The sequence below is a fragment of the Hyla sarda genome, chromosome 2 (genome assembly GCF_029499605.1).
Source record: "Hyla sarda isolate aHylSar1 chromosome 2, aHylSar1.hap1, whole genome shotgun sequence".
In the NCBI taxonomy this organism is placed as follows: domain Eukaryota; kingdom Metazoa; phylum Chordata; class Amphibia; order Anura; family Hylidae; genus Hyla; species Hyla sarda.
This window is the reverse complement of record NC_079190.1, coordinates 406,424,440-406,440,263: the sequence shown is the minus strand read 5'-3', so window position 1 is coordinate 406,440,263 and position 15,824 is coordinate 406,424,440. Positions and strand designations below refer to the sequence as shown.

Here is a 15,824-nt window from a genome sequence, read left to right as displayed (position 1 = left end):
AAACAAAAACCCTGACCCTGGAAAATGGGGGTGAGTAAGGTTTAAATCACCTATCCTATGTTTGTTGTTGACATATAAGTAACATGTGTGTCAAGTTTCATGTTAATATCTTTAGCCGTTTGGACGTGATTGTGGAACATACATACACACACACACGTACACACATTGAGTTTTATATATATATATATATATATATATATATATATATATATATATATATAAATTTAGAGCTTTTCTGGCATTTCAGTCACATAAGAGCATACGATTTCTTCTTCTTTTTTCATTAATGAGATTTGAGTTTCAGAATCTTTTTGCATCTAAAACCAAAGAAGACAATTTGGTTAGACTGTGTTCACATCTACATTGAAAGTTAAGAGCCTTTGTTCAAGTTCCATCAAAAATCCTGGGCAAAATAGAGCAACATGCAGCACTATTAAGTCTGGTATAATCAATAGCAACATGATAAAAACTAATGGCACTTATGATAAAAAAGAAGACATCTATAATGAGATCCATTAAGCTCCAATGATGTCTGTAATATAATGGATCGATCTCCGCTGCAAATTTTGCTGTCCTGCTCCTATAAGCTGTACAATGGAATTGAATGATTCAGGTGTGAACATACCCTACTAAAATGCACAGTATATTTTAGAGAGTGCCATCAGCTCCTGCAGGTACCCATCACCCAGTGATCACATGATCGCCAGGAAGGGAAATGGGAAGCCTTATGACTGTGTGCTGTGTACTCAGTGCTCAACGAGAAGGAGAAGAGATGAAAGAGTAAGGATAACACACCATCTTTGTCTTCTCTCTGGAAAGTGAATGGGTGATCGTGGGGGGGGGGTACAAATACTGATACCTCCATGATCATATGTGGAGGTAAGAGAAAAAAAGACAGCACACCGACGCCTCGTGAATTACCCAAGAATGCAGTAGAAAAAAAAGCATAGAGACATCCGTCTTTAATACATGGCTGCTCACTTCAAGTCAGTGATAAATATGCTTATCACTCCTATGTTCGTATTGGCGGACTCAGTGGAGGAATATCTGCTAAGCCTGGAGGGTAACGGGAAAACACGAGCAACCTGTCCTGTAGAAATTCCAAACTAGTAGTGCAAAAGGACCCTTATACCTGGCGCTGATACTTCTGGCTGATAAAAGGAGGATTCAAAGGCTCCAGATGAAGTTCCAAGGAATTTGTCAAATAAAATAATAAATAAATAGCACAATGACGTAGATTGACGAGGTACAAACATTAAAACAGTGTAATATACAGTATATAGTATCAAGATGGCACCCAAAGAAGCTAGTGGGTGGAGTCATACTGTCACATATTGACACTTCAAAACATACTACAGATGTATAAAACAAGAAGGTAATGAGATGCTATATACCGTAATATGAAACTAGCATGCAGACAAGACATTAACACAATCCTGCTAGATACTAAACATGTCCCGGTTATATTCAAAGAGTGGCTTGGCCTGCAGTAGCAATAAAGGAGAAAAAAAAAGGACTGAACAGCATGTGTAGATAAATACAGCAGAAATAAAAGGGCTAAAACAGCATATGTAGATGCAAACTAAATATCAAGTAAAAGACCATAATATAGATAAAAGGTCCTTCACAAAAAAATTTAATTCTATAAGGTGAAAATAGTATGTACAATCATAGTGGAAGTTTCAGAAACAAATAACATACTGTAGACATGGTAACCCATAATATCATTATAGAGAGCATTGAATTAACTCATTTGGACCAGAGGGGGCTAAAGTATGTAGCTTATATATCCAGTAGTTCTCATGCTTCCTTAAAGGGGTACTTCAGTGGAAAGCATTTTTTTGAATCAACTGTTGCCAGAAAGTAACACAGATTTGTAAATTACTTCTATTTAAAAATCTTAATCCTTCCAGTACTTAACAGCTGCTGTATACTACAGAGGATGTTTAGTTGTTCTTTTCTGTCTGACCACACTGCTCTCTGCTGACACTTCTGTCCATGTCAGGAACTGTCCAGTGGAGGAGAAAATCCACATAGAAAACCTCTCCTGCTCTGGACAGTTCCTGACAAGGACAGAGGTGTCAGCAGAGAGCACTGTGGTCAGACAAAGAGCTTTCTTTGGAGCGTACAGCAGCTGAAAAGTACTGGAAGGATTAGGATTTTTATATAAAAGTAATTTACAAATCAGTTTTTTCCTCCAGAGTACCCCTTCAAATTCAATAGGGATTACAGTCATACAACTAGAATCTGAGTTCTTTTACTGGCTCACATGACGCTGTGCTAGAGAAAACCATTTTTAGCATTATGCCTTTATTTGTTAATCCCCTCCCTCAGGCAACATATCATGAAACCAATATACTACAGTCCACAGGGACATTCTAACAGATACAGTATATGACATATTGCGAGGCACAAGTGTATTTTTTTTAGGTAAATTGTTTACATCGGTTCTTTATTATAGTGCAACATTGGCACCTAGAGTTCCCACATCTATAGCTGCCAAAGTAGGAAAATTGGATGTCATGTTTTTTTTAGATTTAGTATTACTTGGGCCACAATATTCCTCTTACCCCTCCTAAAGGTAATGGCTGGGAAGAATATCACATAAATAGGGATCCTTCAGTAAGCTCAGAAACTCAGCATGATTTTTAAAAGCAGATTGTGTAAAATTCAAACCCAATTGTTGACGTTAATAGATGTAAAAAATTCCTCAAGTTGGCTGGTATCACCTCCCCATATAAAAAATATATAATCGATATACACAATCATTAAAAAGTGGGTGTGGGTAGATGTGTGTTCCTCAAAAAAGCCTACAAATAAATTGTCAAAACTGGGCGCTACCCTCAACCCCATAGCTGTCCCAATATGCTCGTGTATATCTGGTTCTGGAATTCAAAGTAGTTATGGGTCAGTATAAAATGTAATCCATTTAAAACATACTTGCGTTGAGCTTCTGGTATCTCTTTATCCTTCTGTAAAAAATATGATGTGGCTTCAATGCCCAGTTCGTGGTTAATAACAGTATACAGGGACGTGATATCCATTGTCACTAATGTATATTGTTCTTTCCACTGGACTTCAAAAATATTATTAATAAAATCCTGGGTATCCTTGAGGTACGATGGTAGCTTAAAAACAAACATTTGTAATAAAATATCTATATAATAGGTAAGGTTAGAGGATAATGAGTTAATTCCTGAGATGATCGGGCGCCCGTGTGGTTTCTTAGTTTCTTTATGAACTTTAGGCAAATAGTAGAAAAGTGGCATTAACCATTGTGCATTTTATAAGAGGTTTATCAATTATATATTTTTCATATTGGGAGGTGATACCAGCCAACTTGAGGATTTTTTTTTATGTCTCTTAACGACAACTATTGGGGTTTGCATTTTACACAATCTGCTTTTTAAATCATGCTGAGTTTCTCGATGTGATTGTTTTTCAAGATGGCTCTAATACTCTGTGTACTAAGAAATTTTTCAAAAAGTAGATAGTAATAACTATCTTGACTTAACCAGCTCACACAATAAACAATGGTTATGTAACATCCTATTTGGTAATTTTAAACGTATTCAACGCAAATGAACCACTACAGAATATTTTAACAAAGAAAGATTTTAATAGCACAATTCAAGTCTAAGAAGTATCCCAAGACTTTGATTGAATCCTCGTTTAATCGAGCTAAAGTTTTAATTTTGTCTGAATGTCTTGCGCCACGCATAAAAAATGGTTCCAATGGGAATAGATGGTCTAATTTTATTACTACCTTCTCCAGGGAGAATAAACAGATTAAACATATTTTATTGATGCAATGGTAGAATAAAACTTCAAAAATTATCTGGGCATCAGTGGCTCAATCCGTGTTCAAGGACTTCACAGTACACATGGATTAGTGAAACTTTACATTTATTGAGCCAACAAACAAACGCGTTTCGAGACTAGCACTGTCTCTTTCTCAATGTTAAAATGGCATATACAGGTTAAATGATACACAGGGTATTTATAGCAGAAAAAAACGCTAAAACAAGTGATTGACAGATCTGGGGCATGTTTCTCCTCTAGCTGAAAAACGCATACTGATGACGTTTGGTGTAGATCTTGACTGACAACATCACTTGTGATGTCCATATGTATTAAATAAATGTTTAAAAACTTCCCAGAGTTTATTGGTTGAAAGCTTTCACAGAGTTTATAGTGTTGGAGCGCCCTCATTGAAATGTGCAGTTACTGTGTTCAACATTGGTGGACTGTGATGATGAACCTTGAGTTCTATACTTCTATACATACAAAACCGCTTCTCATTTCTTACTTAGCACTCTGCATTTCTCTGCATCAGACGTACTATCCCATAAGAAGCTCTGCTGTTTTTTTGCACAGATACAGCTCTCCACATATTTTATTGAAACCTTGGGCGATCTTACTGAAGGATCCCTATTTATGTAATCTCCTTCCCTCTACACCAGCCATTAACTTTAGGAGGGGTAAGACTCTAAGGAATATTGTGGCCTGAGTAAAATTCAATCTAATAAAACCATGACATCCAATTTCCTTACTTCCTTTGGCAGCTATAGATGAGTGAATTCTAGGTGCTAATGCTGCACTATAATATAGAACCAGTGTAAACAATTTACCTCAAATAACATTCTTGGAGTCTTTAACATTAATCCCTCCTAAATTGTGCCTCACAATATGTCATATATCTGTTAGAATGTTAAATTTATAGCCAAGGATAACACACGGAGGTTCAGTACCTTAAGGAAGTGAGAGAACTACTGTATATATATGCTACCGACTTTAGCCCCCTCTGGTCTGAATGAGTTAATTGAATGCTCTCTATAATGATAATATGGGTTACCATGTCTACAATATGCTTATTTTATCTAAAACTTCCACTATGATTGTACATACTTTTTTGACCTTATAGTATTTACTGTTTGTGAAGGACCTTTTATCTATATTATGGTCATATGCTTAATAATTGGTTTGCATCTGCATATGCTGTTTTAGCCCTTTTATTTATGCTGTATTTATCTACACATTCTGTTCAGTCCTTTCTTTTCTTTTTTCCACCTTTTATTGCTACTGCAGTCCAAGCCTCGTTCGTACCTATTCCGAGCCTCTCTTTGAATATAACCGGGACATGTTTAGTATCTTGTAGGATTGTGTTAATTTCTTGTCTGCATATACATATTTTTTTTTTATTTCTGCTAGATGTCATCTGATATGACATCTCATTACGTACTTGTTTTATGCATCTGTAGTATGTTTTGGTGTACTTGTGTCAGCATGTGACTGTGTGACTCCACCCATTAGCTTGAAAAGGGGGTAGTGTCCCACAAAAACCATCATTATGCTTGTTATTGATTATTTTATTTTAATAAATCCCTTGGAACGTCATATGGAGCCTTTAAATCCTTCTTTCATTGCACAGAAGTAGCAGCACCAGGTATAAGGGTCCTTTTGCACTACTAGTTTAAAACTCCATGATCATAAGAACCAAGGTTCCTACCTGAGTGAATAAAACAGACGCACATGCTTGGTAACTACTCTATTCAGAATTTATAGGGTTTTTAAAATTTGCCAATTACAGTTCAAAAGTCCCATAGAGAGTGAATGGAGCAATGGATGAGCAGATGCCCTGCCACTCCATTTACTTGGAGGACATGGGACCTCAATTATCATGATTGGTTCTAGAGAGAAGACCCTCTCTGATCATCTGGTTACCATCTATCCTTTGGGTAGGTGATAACTTTTAATCTTGGGATTACTCCTTTACAAATTAATGTTAGAAATAACTGTTTATCATTTTTAAGAAATGCTTTGATAATATCTTGAAGTAAAATAATATAAAGGGTTACGTAAATGTTTAAAAATTGTTAGTATTTTTAAAATGCTTAGTTGTATAAGAATCATCTGGGTAAACTAAAAAATAAATGGAGAATGTAGATGGGGAAAGTTGAAAAACTTACCGGGCTAATATCTTAATGAATAGTAACTTGGTGTCTATCAACAAGGAAAATAGGTTAAAAGGGTACTTTTTTTTTTTTTTTTACAAATAAACTGGTGCCAGAAAGTTAAACAGATTTGTAAATTACTTCTATTAAAACATCTTAACCCTTCCAGTACTTATCTGCTGCTGTATACCACAGAGGAAGTTGAGTTATTCTTTTGACCACAGTGTTCTCCGTGTCAGAAACTGTCTGGAGCAGGAAAGGCTTGTTATGGGGATTTGCTTCTACTCTAGACAGTTTCTGACATGGAATAATAGAAGTAATATAACTAATTTACAAATATGTTTATCTTTCTGGCACCTGTAGATTTGAAAAAAAAAATTAAAATAGTTTTCCATGGGAGTACCCCTTTAACTCAATTTAAGATGTTACAGGAGACATATTACTCACCAAGTGATCTCTTGCAATTTGGTAATGGGGAACTACTATAATAGGAGGCATTGTTTTATTTGATGAGCTTTATAATCTACAGAATAAGGTGTAGTTAAGGCTGACAGACATAACAAATTTTGTCTTATTAGATGTGATATTTGTTACAAGAATCTAGTTGCATTTATAGAAAAAAAAAAAAAAGAACCCAAGAGGTTAATGCAATGGGAAAGGAAGACTTGGTGTTTGTCGGCCCTTGTATCCTTTGTATGATCCTTTGGATGTGCCTTTGCCATAGTGTATGCAAAAGAGGTCTAAACCATTATTTTTGTCTTTGAACCTTTTTGGTAAAATAAACGGTCTTAATCTTGAAATGTAGGTAAATAACTAAAATATTACAATGACATGTACTTACTGCCTTTTCTTTTTCTTCAACTTCTTCAAACAGTTTCATTGATGGTTTAGGAACTTGTGGAAACAGTTTTTTCCATATTCTGAACCTTAAGTACCAAACAAAACTATATTGAATACTGCAGGTATGAGATGTAATGCTAATAATATGGTTGTCTGTGGCAACCAATAATTGTGTCCAACCTGTGGAATTCTGGATTATCAGGCTTTTGTTTTCCTTAGTGGCTGCTCATGACCTTACTTACATAGCATATAACAAATATTGGCTTCTACATAACATGTAGTTAATCAAGTGTAATGTTTTTTGGATGTCAAGTTTGCTAAAATAACTTGTATTGGGAAAGTCATTCCACCTATAGCAGACAAGCTAAAAAAAGAAGCACTACATATTCCAGTAGATTTTACAGGAAGACTAATGCTGCAGTGGTGTCTGTGGAGCATTGGGTGTTGGTATCTGTCTGACACTATACTGTGTCATCAAAAAACAATAATCATGATACTGGAGTGAACAGAGCCATTGTTTAAAGGGGTACTCTGCCACTAGGCATATTATCACCTATTCTTTATATAGGGGATAATATGTCTGTTCGCCCGCGAACTGACCCCCCTTTCCATTCATGTCTATGGAAGGGGGCTTGATGGCTGTGTACTAGCCATCACACACCCTCCCATAGACATGAATGGAGGGGGCATGGCGTGACTTCACGAACATGAAAGCCCCAGGCTTCTGTGTTCATAACGGGGCAGTGCCGGGCAGAAGATCATGGCGGGGGGGGGGGGGGGGAGGGAAGTGGCCGGAAGCCCCAGATCAAACAAGTTATCCTCTATCCATTGGATAGGGGATAACATGTCTAGGGTCATAGTATCCATTTAAGTCTAGATTTAAACAATGGATCATATCAATAAAGCCCTATGTAACCCATAGATGGAGAGCAGAATATTGATCACCTGACGGTGATAACATAAAGTAGAATGGACAAATTTTTCTATAATTCACCAGTGTGTGAAAACAAATTTGCAATGTCTTCCATTGTCAAGTAATTTGTACTAGAAACATTTCCCACATTGGTCCTTACTTTAAATGTTGCTTTGCTTCTAAAGGCTCTACAGCTTGCTGTGTGAGCTCTATTTTCTCTCTATTCTTGTATACAGCCTATAAGAGTCTATCCTGCAAAATGCCTTCTATCTACTCTTCTCTCTTTTTACAGGCTATGTGAACTATACTGCAAGGTTTCTCACCCCCTGTCTACTGTCTGAGCTGGTGTGTAACTCACTTCCCCCCCCCTGCTGTTATCTCTAACACTGAGAAAGTAGAAATTCTGTCTGACTGGCAACTAAATGGTAAGAAATTTCTACCTGAACACAAAATAAGACTATTTTGAAAGTTGCTTTTCTTCAGGAAACAAATCACCAATAAACAATAATAAAAAATAAAAAAACAACATCAGGACAAAGGTGTCCATAGCTTTTAATTTTTAATCCAATATATTATATTCTGTGATTTGTGTTTGGAGATTTCTAGGATGTATCTAAATATACCCTCTATAGTTATAATACCCTCTATAACTATAATTTACTTGAAGGACAATATTTATTGCCAAGTAATACTTTACCTATAACACAGGATTATGAGAACAATGAGAATAATAGCAGTGCCTACTCCTAGTACAATCAAAATGTGATGTGGTGTTAACTGCGTAGAATTATATCCTATAAGAAAGAAAACATACATTAACATTGTTTTTTATTTATTTGTTTACATGATCCGAATCAGTATGAAAACAATATGACTATTTGCAGCACTGTAGCAAATGAAGACTACACAGGGTGTGGAAAAGGAAATAAAACAGGTATTTGTACCTGATAGTCTACCATTAGTGCGACCTGCACAGGGCTAAAACATGTAGGTCCATGATCAGATCTTTTCCTGTGCTATATGTGTGTAAAATTGAAAAGTGTTGAATAAAGAAGGAAGACATTTTAAGTTTACAGAGTGCTGGCTGTGTTTGTTCTACTGCATAATAGTTAATTCCGAGTTAACAAAGGGGTATCCCCTAAAAACAGATTTTAGTCTCTTCAGCATAGGGGTGAACATGTAAAAAGCATATCTATTTCTCTATAGGACCTGCCCAGTCCTGCATTACACTGACACCCCACTGGTTTGAGTGGGCATTGTTTAATATTTAATTTTCCATGTGGTGATGCCATGGGTATAACACTTATAACCAGATTTCCCCAGAAATTATATCTGTATGCTGGATTTTCCAGTTGAGTAGCACTTAGTGATCATCTTAAGGGGTACTCCAGTGGAAATAAATATATTATGAGCTGCTGTATACTACAAAGGAAGTTGTGTAGTTCTTTCCAGTTTGACCACAGTGCTCTCTGCTGACACCTCTGTCTGTGTCAGGAACTGTCCAGATCAGAAGAACAGAAACAAAACAGAGAGAAGAGGACAGTGCGTTGTGTAATCCTGAGAGGTATTGGGAGCCCATCGGAGCCCTCTATAGGGTGGTCTCTCACTTGTAGAGATAATTGGGTGCAGGCCTATTGCCCCTATATTGGGGTAGTCAGGAAGATCTCAGGCTTGCAGGCCAACAGTAGGTTGGACGAATCCTATGGCCAGGAACCAAAGCAGCAAATGGAGCATGTGAACAGAAAAAATCTACTGCAGAATGGTGCAACCATTAAAGGTTCAAATTCCAACGGCATGGCAAACAAATGTCTTTTATTGACATCGCTTAAAAACATTGAAATAGGACTGATATAAAATGAGCAGTTCAGTTCAAAGAGGCATTGTTCAGACCCCAACCAACTGTTCAAATAAGAGGAGTGAAAAGCGTGGTTGATCAAGACATTGTAAGTTTGTATTGCTTAGCATTCTTGTCTTCTAGCAATTTCTAGCTATCGATCATGGTCACAGCAGTTAGACCACAACCGATGAAAACTTAAGACTTATGTCTCTTATGTCTCTATGGCAGTGTTTAAATCAGCAACAGTGTCCTTGCTCCTGATAGTAAGCCTCTGTAGGCAATAATACACGTTGTACTGGGAGTTCCACTACTCCCTGTTAGAACGCACATATCACATGCAACACAAGGGAGGATAGCTTATCATAAGCTATCCTCCATTGTGTTGGATGTGATATAAAAGTTTGGCAGTGACCCTTTAAATTCCCACACATATTATTAAGTGTTACTTGCCAATTATCTTTGGCTCGCTCCATGCGCTCCACTTATCATTGTTTGAACAGTATTCAAACCATTTCACCCTCATGGTAACATTTACTTTTTCATTCGGATAGAATTTAGTAGTTTTATAAACATTTTCTTCTGTCAAGTAAATTTTCTGGAACAAAATAAATGTAAAAAAAAAAAAAAGATTTATTATAGATAGTAGTTTTATAGGGTGTAGTGATAAAATATCTGATAGTAGGAGAGGCAGTGTCGACAGTAGAGCTCTGTGGGACCAACTACAGTGTCATGTGACTAGCCTAGCAAGTAGACTATCCTGTCGGATGCTGCATCTCTCAGTTTACACAGGAGATCTGGTTCATTCATATTTGTTAGTGTTGCTTTAAGGCTGGGTTCTCACATACTACAAAGAGTTCAGTCTGATCCTCCAGTCATGGTGGGTTTGTCTTTGGGTTAGTAAGAAGAGGGAGCCATGGACACATAGGCCCTGATTTACTAAAAGTGTTGGTTTTTTTTTGTAGGGTTTTTATGATAGTAATTTTTTTCAAGGTATTTACTATTTTGGTGCAGCAAATTGGTGATTTTGTTGCACATATTTATTTTGCTGCAAGACTTTACCAAAACAAGTCGGATAGTAAATCAGGACTATGCTATAAGTAAGTGATTCCCAACTGGGGAGCCCCAGCTATAATTAAAAATGTCCTGCCCTTGTGTTCTGCATGCCTGCAACTCACGGCACAGCCGGTAAGAAGAAAAGTCTGTGTGTGCCTCGCATGAGCATGCCCAGGCATTATAATACTGTATACTTCTATATAAGTCATACATTTATCAAGTAACAATCATTTGGGAGGAAAGGAAATATTACCTTCACACTCACTGTAACTGACCAAATCCTCTATAACGATATGTGTCACCAATAATGCCACTATACAAGGAGAAATATCACCATACATATTACCATCATACAGTTACTAACTAAATCCTGTTAACTGACCAATATTACCAGTATACAAGGAGGAATATTATCACCATACATACTACCACAATACTGTTACTTACCAAATCCTGTATACCAGGGGTCTCAAACTGGTGACCCTCCAGATGTTGCAAAACTTCAACTCCCAGCATTACCGACAGGTGTTAGTTGCAGCAAATGGCTGTCTGTGCATGTCCAGGCATGCTGGGAGTTGAAGTTTTGCAACATGTGGAGGGCCATCAGTTTGAGACCCCTGCTGTATACTGACCAATATTACCAATAATACCAGTATACAAGGATGAATATTATCACCATACATATTACATCATACTGTTACTGACCAAATCCTGTATACTGAGACCAATATTACCAGTAATACCACTATACATGGAGGAAATATTACCCCCATACAGTGAAAATATAGTATAGTGGTAGATATAAGCTATACATAGGCACATATACTCTGCAGACAATATAAGTGATTACATACAGTTACATCAGGTGATGTCTTCTCTAACTGGAGTCCTTCATTTTCCTTTTTCTTCTCCATCTGGCCCAGACTGCCATGACATGTTCTTGCAGCCACAATTCGTCTCCACAGAACCTGCCAAACATTTTAGACTCCGCACTTTTCCAGCACTTATATTGCTCTATACAGTAATAATATCCCTCTTAGTTTCCTACTTAGTAGAGTGGGAGAGGGGAAGAAAAGCAGAGATGGCGCAATATAGTGCAATGAATCCTAATTGTAATAGATTGGACAGTTGTCCAAAGTAAGAATATACATGGAGGAAACAGCTGGTTCTGGGAAAACCTGGCGAGGCTACCGCAGAACTCCGGCAGAAAAATCTGATTTCGACTATAAGGCACACATCCGAGAGTTGTGTACAATAGCAGGCTTTATTATTTCATAAAACATGCAGGATAAATGGGACAACGCGTTTCAAAGGTTCATCCTTCTTCAGGCCCTTAACATACAACATCCCCATGTATATATACAGGATTGAAAATTCAAAAATTGTTGATCACTGAGTCAGGGGGGGGGGGGGGGAGTTAAATCCCACCCCCTGGTCCTGGGTATAGGATCGTGCGCTGTAGAAATTGAGTACTGTGTAGGTATAACACACTGAAATTTTGCCTATTGATTATAATGGGCTTTTTACAGCCTAAGCAAGTGAGAGTGGCAGAGTAGAATTGATACACAGAGGGGTGTCTGGCTGTGTAGTGGATGGGGGACTTGTGAGCTGGGTTGAGTCCCGTCGCTGGTGAACGGGAGAAATTGTTTTTAACTCGCTTGTGGTTTGTTGATGATGATGGATAGAACTGTGTCACTGGGTTAACAAGGTCCCCATATATAGTGATATGAGTCAATAGTATGTTAATTGGCATGGGAAAGAGAACAAAGCTGCTAATCAATGAAACCAGCAGTGGGGGTAAAAGGAGTTGCAACAAATGGTCAGTAGATGGCAGCAGAAGCTAATGTTAAGTATTATGTTAGGCAATAGTGAACGATACATATTGCAAGTGAACCTTTAAAACGCGTTGTCCCATTTATCCTGCATGTTTTATGAAATAATAAAGCCTGCTTTTGTACACAACTCTCGGGTGTGCGCCTTATAGCCGAAATCAGATTTTTCTGCCGGAGTTCTGTGGTAGCCTCGCCAGGTTTTCCCAGAACCAGCTGTTTCCTCCTTACTAAGTAGAGTGGGTAGATATGTGGATTGGGGTTGAGTAGGTAGGTACCCCCTCCCCTCATTAGGCAGATAATTCGCTCCAGTAGGTTGACAGGTCCCTTCATATGGTTTCCATCATTATGGATGTGACACAAATAGGTAGGTCCCCGTGTAGATAGCTTCCCCTTGTAGGCAGTAGTAGTCTCCTATAAGTAGGGTTTACTCACTGTAGGTAAGTCCCATTGTAGATAGTAGCCTCACTGCATATAGTTGCAGCCACCCAATTTAGTAGTAGCAGCAGTTCCCCTTTGAGTAGTAGTAGCAGCATCAGCCCACTTTAGGTAATAGTAGTATCCCATTTTAGGTAGTAGTAGTAGCAGCCCTCTTTAGGTAATGGTAATAGCAGCCCTTCTTTAGATAGTAGAAGCCGAAACAACCCCCTTTAGGCAGTAGTATCAGCAGCCCCATTGAGGCAGTAGAATTAGCAGCCCCTTTTAAGTAGTAGTAATAGTAGCAGCCCCCTTTAGGCAGTAGTATCAGTAGCCTCCTTTAGGCAATAGTATAAGAAGCCCCATTCAGGTGGCAGCCTTTAGTCAGTAATAGCACCACCCCCCCCCCCCCATATAGTAGTAGTAGGTCCCCTTTACGAAGTAATAATCAGCAGCCCCCTTTAGAAAGTAATAACAGCAGCCCCCTTTCAGAAGTGACAGCAGCATTCACATTAAGTTCGTAGTAATAGCAGGTGCCTCCTATTTGTAGTAACAGAAGCAGTCCACTTTAGGTAATAGTAGTATCCCATTTTAGGTAGTAGTAGTAGTAGTAGTAGCAGCCCTCTTTAGGTAATGGTAATAGCAGCCCTTCTTTAGATAGTAGAAGCAGAAACAACCCCCTTTAGGCATTAGTATCAGCAGCCCCATTGAGGTAGTGGAATTAGCAGCCCCCTTTAAGTAGTAGTAATAGTAGCAGCCCCCTTTAGGCAGTAGTATCAGTAGCCTCCTTTAGGCTGTAGTATAAGAAGCCCCATTCAGGTGGTAGCCTTTACTCAGTAATAGCAGCAAAGCTCCCCCCCCATATAGTAGTAGTAGGTCCCCTTTACAAAGTAATATCAGCAGCCCCCTTTCGTAAGTGACAGCAGCATTCACATTAAGTTAGTAGTAATAGCAGAAGCCTCCTATTTGTAGTAACAGCAGCAGTCCCCTTTAGGTAGTAGTAATAGCAGAAGACCCCTTTAGGTAGTAACAGCATTAGTCACATTAAGATAGTAGTAATAGCACAAGCCCCCTTTATGTAGTAACAGAAGCCAGACCCACTGGGCAGTCGGCCTACCAGGAATTTTCCCGGTATCCCGGTAGGCCAGTCTGGCTCTGCAGGCCAGAGAGGCAATGCATGCATGTGCCAGGAGGGGAATGCACACACTGGAAAGGGGTTGCTGCTCCATTCCCCTCTTTATCCTCCTCTGGCCCTGTCCACCTCTCTGTCACCCCTGTCCACTCTCATGTCACCCGTCCACCCCTCTGTCACCCCTGTCCACCTCCTATCAAACCCTCTGTCCACCCCGCTACCCCGTCCACCTCCTATCATCCCTTTACACCTTTCTGTCACTCCTGTCCACATTCCTGTAAAAATCCACCTCTCTGTCCACCCAACTCTTAACCAACCACCCCTCTGTCACCCCTGTCCACCCCATGTCATACGTCCACCCCTCTGTCACCCATGTCCACCCCTTGTTACCTGTCCACCCCTTTGTCACCACTCTGTTATTCCTGTACACCCTCTACTCCCTGTCACCCATGTTCCCCTCCCTACACCCCTCTGTCACCCATGTACACCTCTCTACACCCCTCTGATACCCCATTACATCTATGCACCCCTGTACTCCTTTACACCTCTAAAAGTAGGGAGACCATGGCCAAGCATCCTACCAACAGACTGAAGTCATTGTGTGTGCGTGAAGCTAAAGGAATTTGGGTGAGGCTGGAGGTATTGCATGTAGGTAAGGCTGGAGGTATTTTGTGTGGGTGAGGCTGGAGGCATTGCATATGGGTAAGACTGGAGACAATGCATGTGGGTGAGGCTGAAGGCATTTGGATGAGGCTGGAGGTATTTGGGTGTGTGTGTGCTTGTGAGGTGTTGGAAAAATTTGGAGAGTTTTATCAAAACCTGTGGAGAGGAAAAGCTTACCAGTTACCCATAGCAACCAGTCAGATTGCTACTTACATTTTTAAAAAGGCCAAAAAAAAAATAAAAAAAATCTTATTGATTGCTATGGGCAACAAGTAAATTTTTGCTCTCCACAGGTTTTGATAAATCTCCCCAATTGTATGTGTGGGAGTCTAGAGGCATTTGTGGGGAAAAAGGGAGGCTGATGTTGGAAAAGTGTAGAGCCTTATATTTTTGTTTCGCAGGTTCTGCAGTGAAGAGTTGTGGCTGGAAGAAATTGTCATGATGGCGTGGGTCAGATGGAAAAGAACAGTCAATGGCCATTTCTTTTGTTTGTGCATATTTATTGCACATCTATCTATCTATCTATCAATCTATCTATCTATCTTTCTAATAAATTCCCAGGAGAGCAGCACAACCAAACGGAGTAAGACAGGTAGGAGCCTTGGTGCCGGGATCCCAATAATATAAATCCAAAGTAACAGCAGCACACAAAGTATAAGGTGCAAAAAAAAGTGGTGGTTTATTACATCAGTGTAGACAGAGCAACGTTTCTGCGACTTCCTCGTCGCCTTTCTCAAGCTCAAATGAGTAACCCTCAGTGCAGTTTAAATAAATATGGTGATTACATGATTATAAACATCAGTGTGAAAATCAAGACATATACAAGATATGATATATAGACAGTGATCCATACATCAGTGGTTCAATAGTGATACTGGTGTTCTACATTGGTGATTCCTCCCTGTGTAGGTGATGTGGGCGGAAACTTGAGATACACACATATTCATATTTACATATTATACATGTAGAGGCACTTACCCAACGGAGCAGGTTCGCGGGCTAATGCCATGCAGATTGAGCGGGGCATAGTAGTTGCTACGCATGTCAAAGTCAAACTACCAATCAGGTACAAATTCAATTCACTGCGCCCATCCCCTCGCATTGCATAGCGCACGTCAGATTTCCTGACATGCGCACTGCTGGGAAACGGCGTGGCGTGTGCCATCTTAGTGAAGGGAAGGCATCC

The 15,824-nt window shown here is 39.1% G+C and overlaps 1 protein-coding gene across 1 annotated transcript in view; it reads right to left on the bottom strand.

The window, feature by feature from the left end:
* Positions 1-211: 211 nt before the first annotated feature.
* Positions 212-15,824, bottom strand: part of LOC130357485 (granulocyte-macrophage colony-stimulating factor receptor subunit alpha-like) — a 139,396-nt gene continuing 123,783 nt past the window's right edge. The window contains exons 10-13 of the mRNA XM_056560184.1: positions 9,995-10,139; positions 8,405-8,501; positions 6,796-6,880; positions 212-317 (exon numbers count right to left, since the gene is read on the bottom strand). Coding sequence (XP_056416159.1) covers positions 225-317; positions 6,796-6,880; positions 8,405-8,501; positions 9,995-10,139 — 420 coding nt within the window. The 3' untranslated portion in view covers positions 212-224. The remainder of the gene's footprint in view (positions 318-6,795; positions 6,881-8,404; positions 8,502-9,994; positions 10,140-15,824) is intronic.